We start from the raw sequence: 12,925 nt of genomic DNA, 5'->3' as shown, positions 1-12,925 counted from the left end.
TCTTTCTATCAATAATAATTAGCTTGGTAATGCCAGCATAAAAAGTAAAAATGTTCTCCGCCCGAAGCTCAAACTTAAAATTTCAACCACAATCAGATTTTCGAATGCGTCGAGCTCCTAGTCCGCTACCCCGACCTTGCCGTCACCTTGGTCAAGCGGGTCCTGTGCCGTGCCTTCCTGGTTTTGGAGAAGACCGACCCAGTGTGGACCGGCGAGCGGGCCGACTACGCCCAGAGTGCCATCAGCATGGTCGAGTACATGCTGCGGGACTTCCCCGGCCACTTGGACGTCGCCCTGCTGCGCGATTGGAAGGACGCGCTGGAAATGTACAGGAACATCTACTCCCTGCAGGTGAGCTGGGAACTTCAATGCTAATTTTGGGCTCTGGTGGTAAAAACAGACTTTTTGCTATTTACCACTTTGGGTTATCACGTTTTTGCGCTTTTCCTAATTTGTATGAGTTAAATCGAAAAGATTGTGCTACGCCAAGTTGCTTTTTGTTTTTCATATTTTTTTGTACAATACTCGAGTTTTTAAACTATTTTTTGTGTTGCGCTTCTAATTATAATTCCTAGACTGTCCCACGTTAGGCCAACGCCGCTTAGTGTGTTAAAACATCGTATACCTCGTCTAAAACGTATTTTAGGTGAAAGTGTAATTTAGATCGCGGATAACTTTTTAGATTGTTTTCCTGTGTGAGATATTGAGGCTTAGTATCCTAACAATTTTAATACTGATGCTTGGTATCTTAACAATTTAACAACTATTTAGCAGTTCTATTAAATTAAAGCGTTTGCAACTATAACAACCAATTATGTGACAAAACAAATTTGCTTAATGTAGAAATATTGTGTGAAGGCATATGTAATGTCACACTTTTGAACTCCTCCAAAACGACCGGATTGATTTGGATATATTTCAATTGTTTTAGCTCTCCTGAATCAAACCTGTATTTCAGAGTCAGTACGGTGAGCTGGTTTCTGTGAACGACTATAACGACAAGCGTCACAGGGACGCTATACTCAACAACCACATCGTGACCTATTACCGCAATCACACCGGGTTGCCGCATCAGGCCGCCATCGTTCAGACTAACGTGAGAATAAAGCTCAATTATTTACCACTTTGAAATACCATTGTTAGACCAAACTTACATTTTTTTAAGGTGTCCGAGCTCGACGCAAGCAAATCGATAATCGCCAACCAAAGGTTTGAGTTTTTGCCTATTTTTTTAAACTGTGTGGTCGCTAAAAACAACAATATATCCTCGTGTTTAAGGTTGCCTCGAAAAAGGAAGGCAAAAGGATATTTTTTTCGTATAGCTGCTGGAATGACTGTCTAGTGTCTAATTATAGCGATATGTAGAAGACACAAATATCGTGTATGAAAAATAGTAGTTTTAGCGTCTATGGAAGGTGTGTCCAACATGCGGCACGCGTGACAAATGTTACACGCGACCTAATAAAAATAGCACGTAAGCCCTTCAAAACTACTAGATTTGTTATTTAGCTAACTGTCAAAAAATGCTAAATTCGTATACAGGTAATTGCCATTGTTTATTCACTATATAAAATAATCGCGGCAATCACGACAACTAACAATTACTTCTGATACTATAACATTATACTGTAGTGGAGGCTAGCATTCACATAATTATAAAGCTTGGTGTAAAAAAACAAGAACCAAAAGTCAGCTCACCGACGGACACTTAAGATGCAGTAATGCGCACTGCTACTACACAGTTAAGGCCAATCTGCAGAGTTTGTCTGAAAACAAACCTTTGCAAAGAGGCAGTCTGGTCAATAATATAAATGTTTAGCTTGATTAAATAAAGAAATGTTTTTCATGTGCAAATAAACGCTTTATTATTGGCAAAAAAGCGCTTTTAATATTAGAACGAATTATTTACCAAACTTTGGCACAGGAAGAAGTTGTAAGATACAATTGGCACGCCTGCCTGTTTGAGTTGGACACCTCTGATCTATGACAATGTTGCTGCATAAACGGTCAAATTTGCTCTACGCTTTGCGAAAACCTCCCAACCTACTGCCTTTCGAAAACATGTCTCATTAAACACCTCTACAGTACAGATGATTTCTATTTAGTAAAGCAGCCCCCCATGTTTTTAAGAAAACTCTCCGTTTTGCAGCAGCAATCAGCTCCACGAAGCCGATGCAGCGCAAGGCGACGCAAGGACTCCTAAGAATCGTGAAACTTTCGCGTCGGTGATATTCCTGGCCCGCCTGCTGCAGGTACCGCAGCAAACCATGCAATCCAAGATCGCCGTTCAGGCGGCCAAAAAGTGCCAAGCCGAAGCCGCAATAAAGCTTTGCAGGTGAATGAGCTTAACAATTGTTCGACGAGGATTTACAACCGATACCATTGATGTGGTGTCCGATAATACCCGATGAGTACTTGCAAATATAGGCGAGGCGCTATATCTAATGGGAACTTAACTTTTAAGTTATAAAATATTTTTTTTGTTTTATTCCCTCAAAAAATTTGTTTGAAATTTTAGTATCAATTTTGCCTAATTCTGATTTAACTGAAGTAATGAAATTTGTTTTCGAGTTGAACGGTGGTGCTTTATGCCTCAAAATCAAGTATTAGTAAAGACAATAACGTGTTGGCCATGTTTATATTAAATTTTAGTTTTTTTTAGCAATGTCCGAAAACAGCCGTGCGCATGTTACTCTTGTGAAGAATATGTAAATCATATTATTGGCCCCTCCTTCCAATAAGGGAAATCCTAAAACACGCCGTATGTGTTAAGTTAAGCAATAAAAATTACCCATATAACTGATTGCGTCACGCATATGTGTCGCATTTGCAATATGTTATGTATCTTTCAACTTTGTAGAGATTTATTTGACACCTCACCTTCCGCATCTACTGCTGGGACCCTACACAGGGTCGCCCTCTTGCTTTTCCAACAACTTGAAAATCACCCCGACATCATTTTTCGCCAGCTGCCAAGTGAGTTTTGTCCCAAAAATGTCTCCTGCTGCGCGTTTTAAATGCTGGAAAATAGGTTTCGTCCGCGGATATGTAATCCCATTCGGAATTATTTTATTCCGTTGAAGTTAGCCCAACTTGCCGATAAATACGTCACGGAACGTCACAGGGGAAATCTGTCACAAATCTGAGTTTAACTGACGAATAATCAAAATGTTATATGCTCGTGATCCCCCAAAGATTGTTCCGTGTTGCCCCTTGAGGGCCGAGGGACCCAGTTGAGCAACCTTGTTACATATGTTTAAACGAGAGTATTAAAGCCAGAAAATACCACAGCGCAAATGATTATAGGCACATAATCGTTTATCGCTTCTGACGTTTCCAAGCAGCATTTTCCACTTGGATATTTTCACGTGTTGTGCATGTTGAGCTTTTTTGTCAAGGGGCCAACTTTCCTCTTAAAATAAACTTTGTTGCACTAGAGGGCCTGCAAAAAAGTTTTTTGAATACGTGCCAAAAATCTAACCATGCTCCGGCATTAATTTACGTTTTTCGCATCAGATCTAACTTTCTCCAAATCAGATCTCCGTTCCCTGGCTGGCCTGGCGTCGACTTGTTGCCGCGAAGACGACCTTCTTAACGTGATGGCGCTCTACGATCTGTGCAACATCGCCGCACAGCTCTTCCTAGCCAGCGATACCAACAAGAAGGCGGTGCTCTCGCAGGTTGGTTGTACTTGTTTTGGTTACGATAGCCCAGTGTTTCTCAACATTTTATGGCTAGCGGCACCCTCAGAAATAACAAATAGCTTGCGGCAGCCCTACAAATTTTCCGTAGGTCATTCACTAGGATCTTACAATAAACGGAACTGGAACAACACACAAACTCTACACAACGTAGAAAGTTATAGTTGGATTTATTCCACTCTAATCTTTACAAAAAAAGTTGTAAAAGTTGAGCAACAATCAAATTCTTAAAGAAATATCTCTCGGCACCATTAGGCATTAGAAATGGCACACCATGGTGCTGCGGCACACCGGAGCCACCGCCACTTAGTGGCATGTTTTTAAAACGACTTATTTTGCAAGAACTATTTTTGGTATGCGACAACGGTTTGTAAAATGTCCTCTATCGATGGTGTAAAGTCCTCTACTGTTGACCGTTGTTTTTCAATTCGTGGTGATGCCCGAAAAGGTTAATGATGCTAATATGTCATACTCGAAATATAAGGTTAGCGTGTGTTTGTCAATACTTTGGGTTGCTTCACCTTTTTGTATTGATAATTTTCTGTTTCTTGGAAAAAGGGCAGTAACTATTTACAAGAGACCTCTTTTTTTATTTTTTGTTTTGTTATTTTGTCGTATCGGTAGATTGTAACTTTGGTTTTGTTTTACTAAACAAACCGTGGTAGGATAACAATTTGTTACATAACGGATATCGAACATCTTCTCAAAGGAGACACTTATTGATGAATACTTTTATTTTGTTTAGTTATGACTGACGTGCACCCGATTGCAGTCTATAGTTTATAACAATTAATATCCACATATTTTAAACCATTTTTATCTGTTTTATCGCGCTAGTGCATGACGTCGGGTCCCAAGGTAAAGCGATCCCAGTTCGATCACACAGAGTGGTTGCACGGCTGGTACAGGGAAGAAGACGGACTGAACCTCGAAGCTGACCAACTCATTCCGCTGATCGGCAAACTGCGAACCTGTCTCATCAACGAAAAAGGTAGAATCCTCCGTCGATGATTTGACGATTTTTGTTGACGTGCTCCGACCGTATTGTTTTAGTATTAATCCAACTGGTTTTATTTTATAGGTAAAGATTTGAGAAAACAATTGCGTTTGAATTATTTGACCATATAATTCAGCGTTGTCTTAGGTCAATGGCTTGACTTCGGTTTAAATCATTTAGTATAGGACAAGTTTTAATACTATAATTATACTTGATATCAATGGTTTGACTTGGTATGACGATCACTTGGATTTGCACTTGGCCAACTGATGTTTTCCACCGGGACTTCTATTAACATCCCTATTTTTTAATAAAAAATAATTGAATAAAATAAATGCGTAACTTTTCTCAAAGAGACTTGTTCATTTTTGAGAATCTGAAACCATTGGTTACATGGGATGGTGAACTGACATGTAACGACCCTTGCTGCCATTTTATAATCCAAAAGGGCGACTTCCCACGGGTCAAATAAGCTGGACCAATTTTTTGTGTTATATAGACCCTTAATGGCACAAATATCAGTTGTGAAACACTGGTTTCTCTTTTTGGCCTGAAAGTAGGAATACTGTACTGTACATCAATACGTCATTAACATAAATAGGGTGCTATAAAATCCCCTCACGCTTGCAATAGATCGCGTTTACTTACATCAGGGGTTCTTAACCAGGGGTGCTGTTCCCAAGGGGGTGCGGGGATGCTGAATCAGACACAGAAAATGTGTTACTGTAAGTTACTCTTTGCTCAGTTAAATGTAAAACTAACTCTCATTTTGGTATTGTATTACTGTGTTATTACTTGTTGTATAAAAATAAAATTACAATGTTTTATTTATATAAGCAATTCTAGAAGGGGGTGCCAGGATTGGTTAGTGATTTGAAAGGGGTACAGCAAGGAAAAAGGTCAAGGACCACCGCCTGACATGGTGGTAGGTATTGCGACGCTAACCACACAAGCGTATCAATCCACAGCCTCCAACCTTAACACGCAAACTTCGTAAAAATGCTCCAACAGAAGAGTCGCTGTTTTGAGTTATGATTCTACATTCTATATATCTTATAAATCAAAAAACAGCTTTTTTGGTAATTGTTATTTTTTACCAACGTTTTAGGCAAGATTGTTCAGTGTCATTCACCCTGACGAAGGCGACCCGCATAGGTTGCCGAAACGTTGGTAAATAATTACAATTACCAGAGGGGCTGTTTTTTATTTATATTACTATGCCTGATAGCAACAGTTTATATATTTTATATATCTTGTCTGCTGCAGGAGTATCGTTGGCTTGCACTCAGCCCGTCAGCGTGGACGCAGCTAAGGCGACAGTGGGAAAGCTGGGCGAGGTGTCGGCGCAACTGGTCGAGCATCTGTTGAACGCGCGCAGATGCACCATGTCCATGCGTCTGGTGGTCAAGTGCCGCTACACACTCATTAGCCACCTCTCCAACCACAAGTCATTCTACGACGTCGGTTAAGTTTTAGCATTTGGTGGTCGTTTTTTACCCCAATCGTGGTTTTGTTGATAGATTCGCACTTGTCATCTTATGGTGGTAGCACCGAGTCCGTTAATCCTCGATATGATTTTTAATTGAAATGTAGCAATGTAGCATGTAAGGTGGTTGTGTGAGCAAAGTAGTGTTGTAGGTCGATGTATTGCTTGTTTTGGAAAATACTTTCTTTCCAGTGTTAAGTGGGTTCATACTGTTGTTAACACAATGGAATTCAATTGGAGAACTTTCAAATCAAATTATGGTTTTCTTGGGCATGAGACTTATTATTTTCTAAACATGCGATCCTAACTTTGAGCTCGTCATCAATATATTACCTTTAGTAATAAACCAAGATACGTAGAACAAAAATATATCATTTTTCATAATTATCGTTCCCATTGTGTTTACAGCGCGGCAGCAAGCTCCGCAAATCGATCCAGGCGATTATTTTTACAACAATGAAAAAGGGAGGGACCGAAGTTAAAGGTTTTCTGGAGACCCTTGTTGAAAAAGTAAGTTTCTCTATTGAGGCATTAAGTAGCAATGTGTAGTTTAAAACGTCGTTTTGTGGAACGTTAATATAAGCAAATTTCCTTTGATAACAGCACTAATATAAGTCAATGTTACAATGAGTAAATGAGATATTATCTGACAAATCCTTCTTCTTTACAATACTTGAACAAGAAAATAAATTACTTGTTCTTATCGGCTAAATTCTGTAATGCTGCAGGCAATAGTGAAAAACCGACCAGTGTTCGATCTAATCCGAATATTATCATAAATATTATATTTTGTTACTCAAAGTTGGAGGATGCAATCTTGTCCGAAAAAAAAAACCTGTTAAAAATCGACCTCTCTTGTTTTTTTAATTTAAGAACCTTACCTATATTGATATTAAAGTTTTGTTGTTTTAAGTTAGTAACCTTGTCAATACTAATATTTAAGTTTTTTTTGGGTTACGAACTTTGGCAATAATAATATTTAAGTTTTTTTTTCAAGTTTAGAACGTTGCCTATAATCATATTTAAGTTTTTTTTTTAAGTTAAGACCCATGGGTATAGTGATATTTAGAAGTTAAGAAGCTTGCCTATAATGTTATTTAAGTTTTTTTTAACTTAAGAACCATGTCTATAAAGATATTTCAATTTTTTTAACTTAAGAACCTTGCCTCTAATGATATTTATTTTTTGTTTAAGTTAATAAACTTGCCTATAATGATATAATAAGTTGTTTCTTTAAGTTGGGAACCTTACCTTATACTTAGGTTTTCGTTTTTTAAGTTAAGACCCTTGTCTATAAAATATTTTTTTTTTAAGTCAAGACCCTTGTTTAAATAAATATTTAATTTTTTTTTAAGTTAAGAACCTTGCCTATAATGATAAATAATAATTCGTGTCACTTTACCCAGGTGCTTTTGAGTCGCGAACCCGACGTGGCGCTTGCGATTGGTTTGCTGCTTGATCTTGAGCCTGAGCACTCTTTCCAGATTCTCACCAACATTTATCAGGGCGCCGGCAAGAACTTCAAGCGGATCAGCGTGAGCGGATGTTCACCTGATAAAAATATACCGAACCTAAATTTTTCTATACAAGGATGTTTTTGTATTTTAAGTGGAAAGCAGAAAGCGCGTCATCGTTTCTGGTTAAAAGCGCCTGTTAATATCTTTGGTTTAATATGCATTACCACATAAACTGCAACTTTTTGAAATGTTTATCGGCGGAAATTAAAATCCTGCTTTTTGTTATATGTTTAGTTGTTTACAATATAGAGCTTATATTTAAACACGTAAATAATAATTAAATAAGGAAAAAAAACCCAAACCTTCTCCAAGGCCGCGATTGAGTGATCGCCGCACTGACACAATTTGTCTCAAAGATGTCTTGTTGAATTGTGTCGAGCTAAAAATAAAAAAAAACAAGTAGTTTTTTATAAAAACCTAAATTTAGATTACTCTTGATCAATTGGTTGGAGGATCCACTTATAAAAGACTATATTCTACCTTTATAGGCGGTCGCTCAAACCGGTTTGACTGTTGCTCGCAAGCACAGCTTGCTTTCCCGCGTTCCTCGCTTTGAATCGCTGCTTCTCGACTCAAAGTGGGCGCAGAACTTATCGCCCCTACAGGTAAGTCGTTCGAATCTTCGCTGTGATTTGAAATAACAGTATATATACTGTGTATTACATTATAACGTACGACGTGTAATTGAACATTTTTGTATGTATGTCTGAAATTGGTATATTTTGCAGAAAATGGGCAGGTTAATTAGGTTACACCTTTGCTAATACTCGATTATTTAACTTGATTGACAACATTAAATTTATAAATTTAACAAATTGTTTTTATTTTATTATACGTTATTTTACAGTAGGACCTTTGCTAATTTTCGACAAGTCGATCTTGTGTAACCACTAACCATTCTGTAAATGCTGCCCCTGCTAAAAAGAGGAATTCAGATTAAGCAGTTAGGCGGGCCGCAAATATTGATGGTTGTGAAGTTGTTTTTTTAACTTGGTGTATCTCATTTTAAGGGAAACTTTTCGCTTTTATCGTATAATAAATAAAGATATGAGTAAATTTAATACAAAACTGACCAAAACGATTTTTAAAAACAGCCTTAAAATACCCAGTTAGAAGCCCTTAAAAAATGATTGCAAAATTCCTAGCGTAAATCCCGTGAGGTAATACTGAGTGGTTTTATAGGTGCTATCCTGGGAACAACTTAACTGTTTTAATTTGTTTTTAGTGTTTCCACTAGGCAGAAAGCAAGACGGGTCGATTAGCACTAAATAATGTAGAAAAAACACATTACTCTTAGTATTGTCAATTTATCCTCTTCAGATCGCAGTCGACAGCTTCGTGTGCTCTTCACAACAGTGGAAGCAAAAGTTCCTCTTGCGAATTCTCGCCCATCCTCAGATGACTGGAGCGATTATCCTCGACTACTGCAAGTAAGATGAAGTGTTTAAGCAGTAAGCAGTTGACTCAATAGTACAAGTTGTTTTTACCTGGCGTCCGTATCGTATTGCATATAGTAGATGTTTCGTTTAAGAAAGGCTGCAGAGTCGGTTAACACAACCCGAGTCCTACTCTTGAGTCCCACTCAGATTAAAAAATAAACTCGAACTTGGCCGATTCCGTCAAAATCTCGAGTTCAGGTCCGACTCTACCAGCCCATACTACTTATTTAAGCAACTAAAATGAGGAGTATATACAGAAATCCACTCATAGAGGGAGTCATAAACTCACCACAACCCCTAAATCAGAAACTAGCGCCCAAAGATTATTAACTCGTCGCCCACCACATTGTGTCAGGCGCCCAACACTTGCAGTTTAAGCAAGCTAAGCAGTAGCGTTGCCACCTAAAGTGAGCGCAATTCATCTTTACAGCGATTACGGCCTTGACCGTGACCAGTCACTGCTACAGTTCGTCAAAGTGCTGCTCGGCGCCGATATCCTGAGCGGCGCAGAGGCCTCTAGCCCTCATTCGCCTGACACGTGCATGATCGAGTTCTCTCGCTCGTCGACTGCACTGCTCGCGGTCGGACACAGCTACAAAACGGCCAAGCCGTCTTCGAACAATCGGGAAGAGCAAGACGACGAAGAAACCTTCCCCTGGAATAAAGTAAAAGAAGAACTGCGTAAGTTGGCTATATGATATTTGGTCTATTATATTCATTTTATTGATATCCATAAGACGTATATACACTATATTATATATATTATATATGTTAAATGCATTTATGAATACCAAGCTTCATTCTAAAATGAACGCACATCAATCGTAAAAAATAAATATTATTAAAATATATGTGCTCACAGAGTTTAGTTTTTCTATTGTATGGTCAGCTTTTTGTTCGTTCGGTAATTTTCAAAACACCGAAAATCCGAAAATCAATTTATCGACGTCTGATTTTTTTCACTTGGTCGGAATAACTTGCCTTTCGGGCTACAAACTACCATTATAAACTATTTGTTACATGACTAATCACTTCCTTCCCGTTTGCTTAATTCAAAAATGCTTTCTATGAAAAAATATGCGTACTTATATGTGATCGTTTGAATCGACGACTCCACGTTCTTCACACTTATAGAAGTTGTTCTTAACCGGGGTGCCGTTTTTAGTCCTCGAGGGTGCCGCAATATATTTGGGAATCTGATTTTTCCTTAACTTCTACAACTTTTTGTGTTAGATTAGAGTGGAATGAATGCAAATAACTTCCTATATTGTGTAGAATTGATGTGTGTTGTTCCAGTTCCGTTTATTGTGACATTCTGTAGTGAATTACCTACAGAAAAATCTAACGGGGTGCCGCAATCTATTTATTATTTATGAGGGGTAACGCTAGCCATAAAAGGCTGAGAAACACTGCTCTGTAGTTTATACCAGCTGACTCTTCCCCTGTCGTTTGCGTCAGGTTGGCTCGTGCAGCACATCCGCGACAAGTACGAACTGCGTCGTCAACTCGAGCACTGCCTCTACAATCACGTGACCCCGTACGACTACGACAGAGCCGAGTTTTTGCTCTACGTCATCGAATCCTGCCAATCGGCCACCAGGGGCGTTCTGAACGTGACCAAGGTGCGTTGGGACGAACGTTGCTGAATTGTGATTTTATCTTGTGTGGTGTGCAAAGTACAGTGCAACTTCGAATGCCTTGGAGGGTTCAAGTTACTGTAAAGCAGTGCTTTTCAACCTTTAAAAAGAACCGTTCGCACTTTGTTATTTCGCAAAATTTTCATCGGCGCGAAACAAGCACAGTCAGTTTGCTTCCTTTAGTTTATAGTTTTCCTTATTTGTGAAATACCAATGAATAGGTTTGTGTATTAAAACCGTTGCCCTTAATCGATATAAAATAGATAGCTTCACTGAACCACTAAGAGACTATCTTGTTGTATCCGTAAGGCATAAGTTGGCGCACCACCTTATTGGATTACTGTATTACACATAATGAAAAATAATTATATGCACCATTTTCATCCGCACATTCATCCGTATTACAATTTTTTTCATCATAAGTGCGTACCATCCCACGGGTTGAAAAGCACTGATGTAAAGCATCTTGGAAAATAGATTTTTCTGTTTCGTACGCCTTACTAAACGGTCTAAAAATAAAGAATGTCTTTACAGATTGTAAACCGCGCTGATGTAAAATATGACCCTCGCCTGTGTTTCTTCCCCAAATTAGGCAAAGCGCTTTACGTTTATCTGTGTCACCTGTAAACCTGTATAAGTTAATACATTCTGATATCTATAAATTTGTAAAATTTTTGCAAAAGTTGTCCTAACCCTTGACCCTTAAAAGCGATTAACCCAAGTTGACCGTTGTATGTCGGTCTTGCCCAACCAGACGTATATTTTCGTATACACATTACATGTGCTAGATTTGGCTTATCAAATTTTTTTTGACTTGGATTCGCAGGGCTTGGGACTGATCAGCTGCTTGCGCCAAGTGAAGCGTAACCAAAAACCGAGCGACTTCGAATCGCGCCGATTGTGGCACCGAGATCACCGCGAGAACTTCGCTCCAAAGTCGTCCTCAAAGCTGGCCGCCGAGAGGTAAAGCAAATCGAATGCTGCAGTACTGCAAGGTTCTTGATTCGATAACGAGACACTCGACTATATATACAAAATACTTTGGTCAGGAATCGAAATGCTTGATAAGGATTACGCATGCATAGCGACAAATATATCTATTTAGATTAGGAGCTCAGTGTACTGCTCATCAAAAGTGCCTTTACAGCAAGGGAGAGACGCTCTCTGTAAGAACATTTTGTGCAGCCTGCGACACGCATTAAATTTTCAAGCAATGAGTGCTCTCATTTAGTGTGTCATATGTTTCAGTTTTCTTGTGGAAGTCCCATTTTGGCGTCCGCCGTCGATCGCTCATATTCCTTCTTAACCTCGCAGGCTGCCGCTGCACCCGCTTCTGTACGGCGACGCGGCGCAGGCGTGGAAGATCATTGGCCCCGAGTTGGACGACAAGTCGGCGCACCTTCTCGCTCCCGTCGTTAAACTGCTCGGCCTCGACGTCGACCAGCTGTACATGGTGGCCGCCGAGAACGTCATCACGCGATACACGGTAAATAGTCTGCGGGGGGAATTTACTGCTTTTTAGTTTTTTTTTTATGTTGTGCGTGTCACAAGAACGTGGATGCCATGGCGGCATAAATTGCACCCATATACTTTTAACGCCACGTTCTTACAGTGGTGAAGTTGGGCGATATTGATTACACTGGGAATGTACGATTCTTTTCTTCTGTTACTTACAGGGCTAAAAGTGGGCCGTCCGATTTAAAAACGACCCCTTTAGTATTGTTTAATTACAAAATGGATAAAACTAAAACGTGCAAAAGCATGGCTGTCCAATGTCCATTGTCCAGCTTAGTAAGCAAACGTTTGATTTGGCTTTAGAAAGCTTAGACCCTCAAAGTTTAATGTCAGTTTCTGAGAGATTAACCTTTCAAGGTAAAAAATTGTGCGTTGGATCGCAAGACATGACTGAAATGAAGAAAATTGCTGAAATGTCACACTTGTATCGAATGTGAACCGATACTATCACTTAGCCTTATAACCTCGTATCCGATATTGTGGGACATCAATAGTTAACATCTGTATAAACTTGTATACTTTAGAACAGTGGTTCTTAACCTTTTTTCTACCACATAGTAGCCCAAACATTCGCAAATCGCAAAATTATGAACAGTTTTTCTTCAGTTACTAAAGCACAGGACAGTATGAAAG

At 39.1% G+C, this 12,925-nt stretch overlaps 1 protein-coding gene across 1 annotated transcript in view; it reads left to right on the top strand.

Annotated features, from left to right (window-relative positions):
• The window catches only part of LOC146163843 (kinetochore-associated protein 1-like), a 39,766-nt gene that overhangs the window by 14,331 nt on the left and 12,510 nt on the right, over positions 1 to 12,925 (top strand). The window contains exons 20-35 of the mRNA XM_083380606.1: positions 97 to 351; positions 959 to 1,096; positions 1,166 to 1,209; positions 2,150 to 2,335; positions 2,861 to 2,976; positions 3,538 to 3,680; positions 4,539 to 4,692; positions 5,965 to 6,158; positions 6,593 to 6,694; positions 7,591 to 7,719; positions 8,190 to 8,306; positions 9,022 to 9,131; positions 9,571 to 9,821; positions 10,599 to 10,762; positions 11,604 to 11,740; positions 12,092 to 12,263. Of these exons, the coding sequence (XP_083236732.1) occupies positions 97 to 351; positions 959 to 1,096; positions 1,166 to 1,209; positions 2,150 to 2,335; positions 2,861 to 2,976; positions 3,538 to 3,680; positions 4,539 to 4,692; positions 5,965 to 6,158; positions 6,593 to 6,694; positions 7,591 to 7,719; positions 8,190 to 8,306; positions 9,022 to 9,131; positions 9,571 to 9,821; positions 10,599 to 10,762; positions 11,604 to 11,740; positions 12,092 to 12,263 (2,412 nt within the window). The remainder of the gene's footprint in view (positions 1 to 96; positions 352 to 958; positions 1,097 to 1,165; positions 1,210 to 2,149; positions 2,336 to 2,860; positions 2,977 to 3,537; positions 3,681 to 4,538; positions 4,693 to 5,964; positions 6,159 to 6,592; positions 6,695 to 7,590; positions 7,720 to 8,189; positions 8,307 to 9,021; positions 9,132 to 9,570; positions 9,822 to 10,598; positions 10,763 to 11,603; positions 11,741 to 12,091; positions 12,264 to 12,925) is intronic.

The sequence above is a fragment of the Ascidiella aspersa genome, chromosome 2 (genome assembly GCF_963924565.1).
Source record: "Ascidiella aspersa chromosome 2, kaAscAspe10.2, whole genome shotgun sequence".
NCBI classification, from domain to species: domain Eukaryota; kingdom Metazoa; phylum Chordata; class Ascidiacea; order Phlebobranchia; family Ascidiidae; genus Ascidiella; species Ascidiella aspersa.
This window is presented reverse-complemented; position numbering and strand designations above follow the sequence as displayed.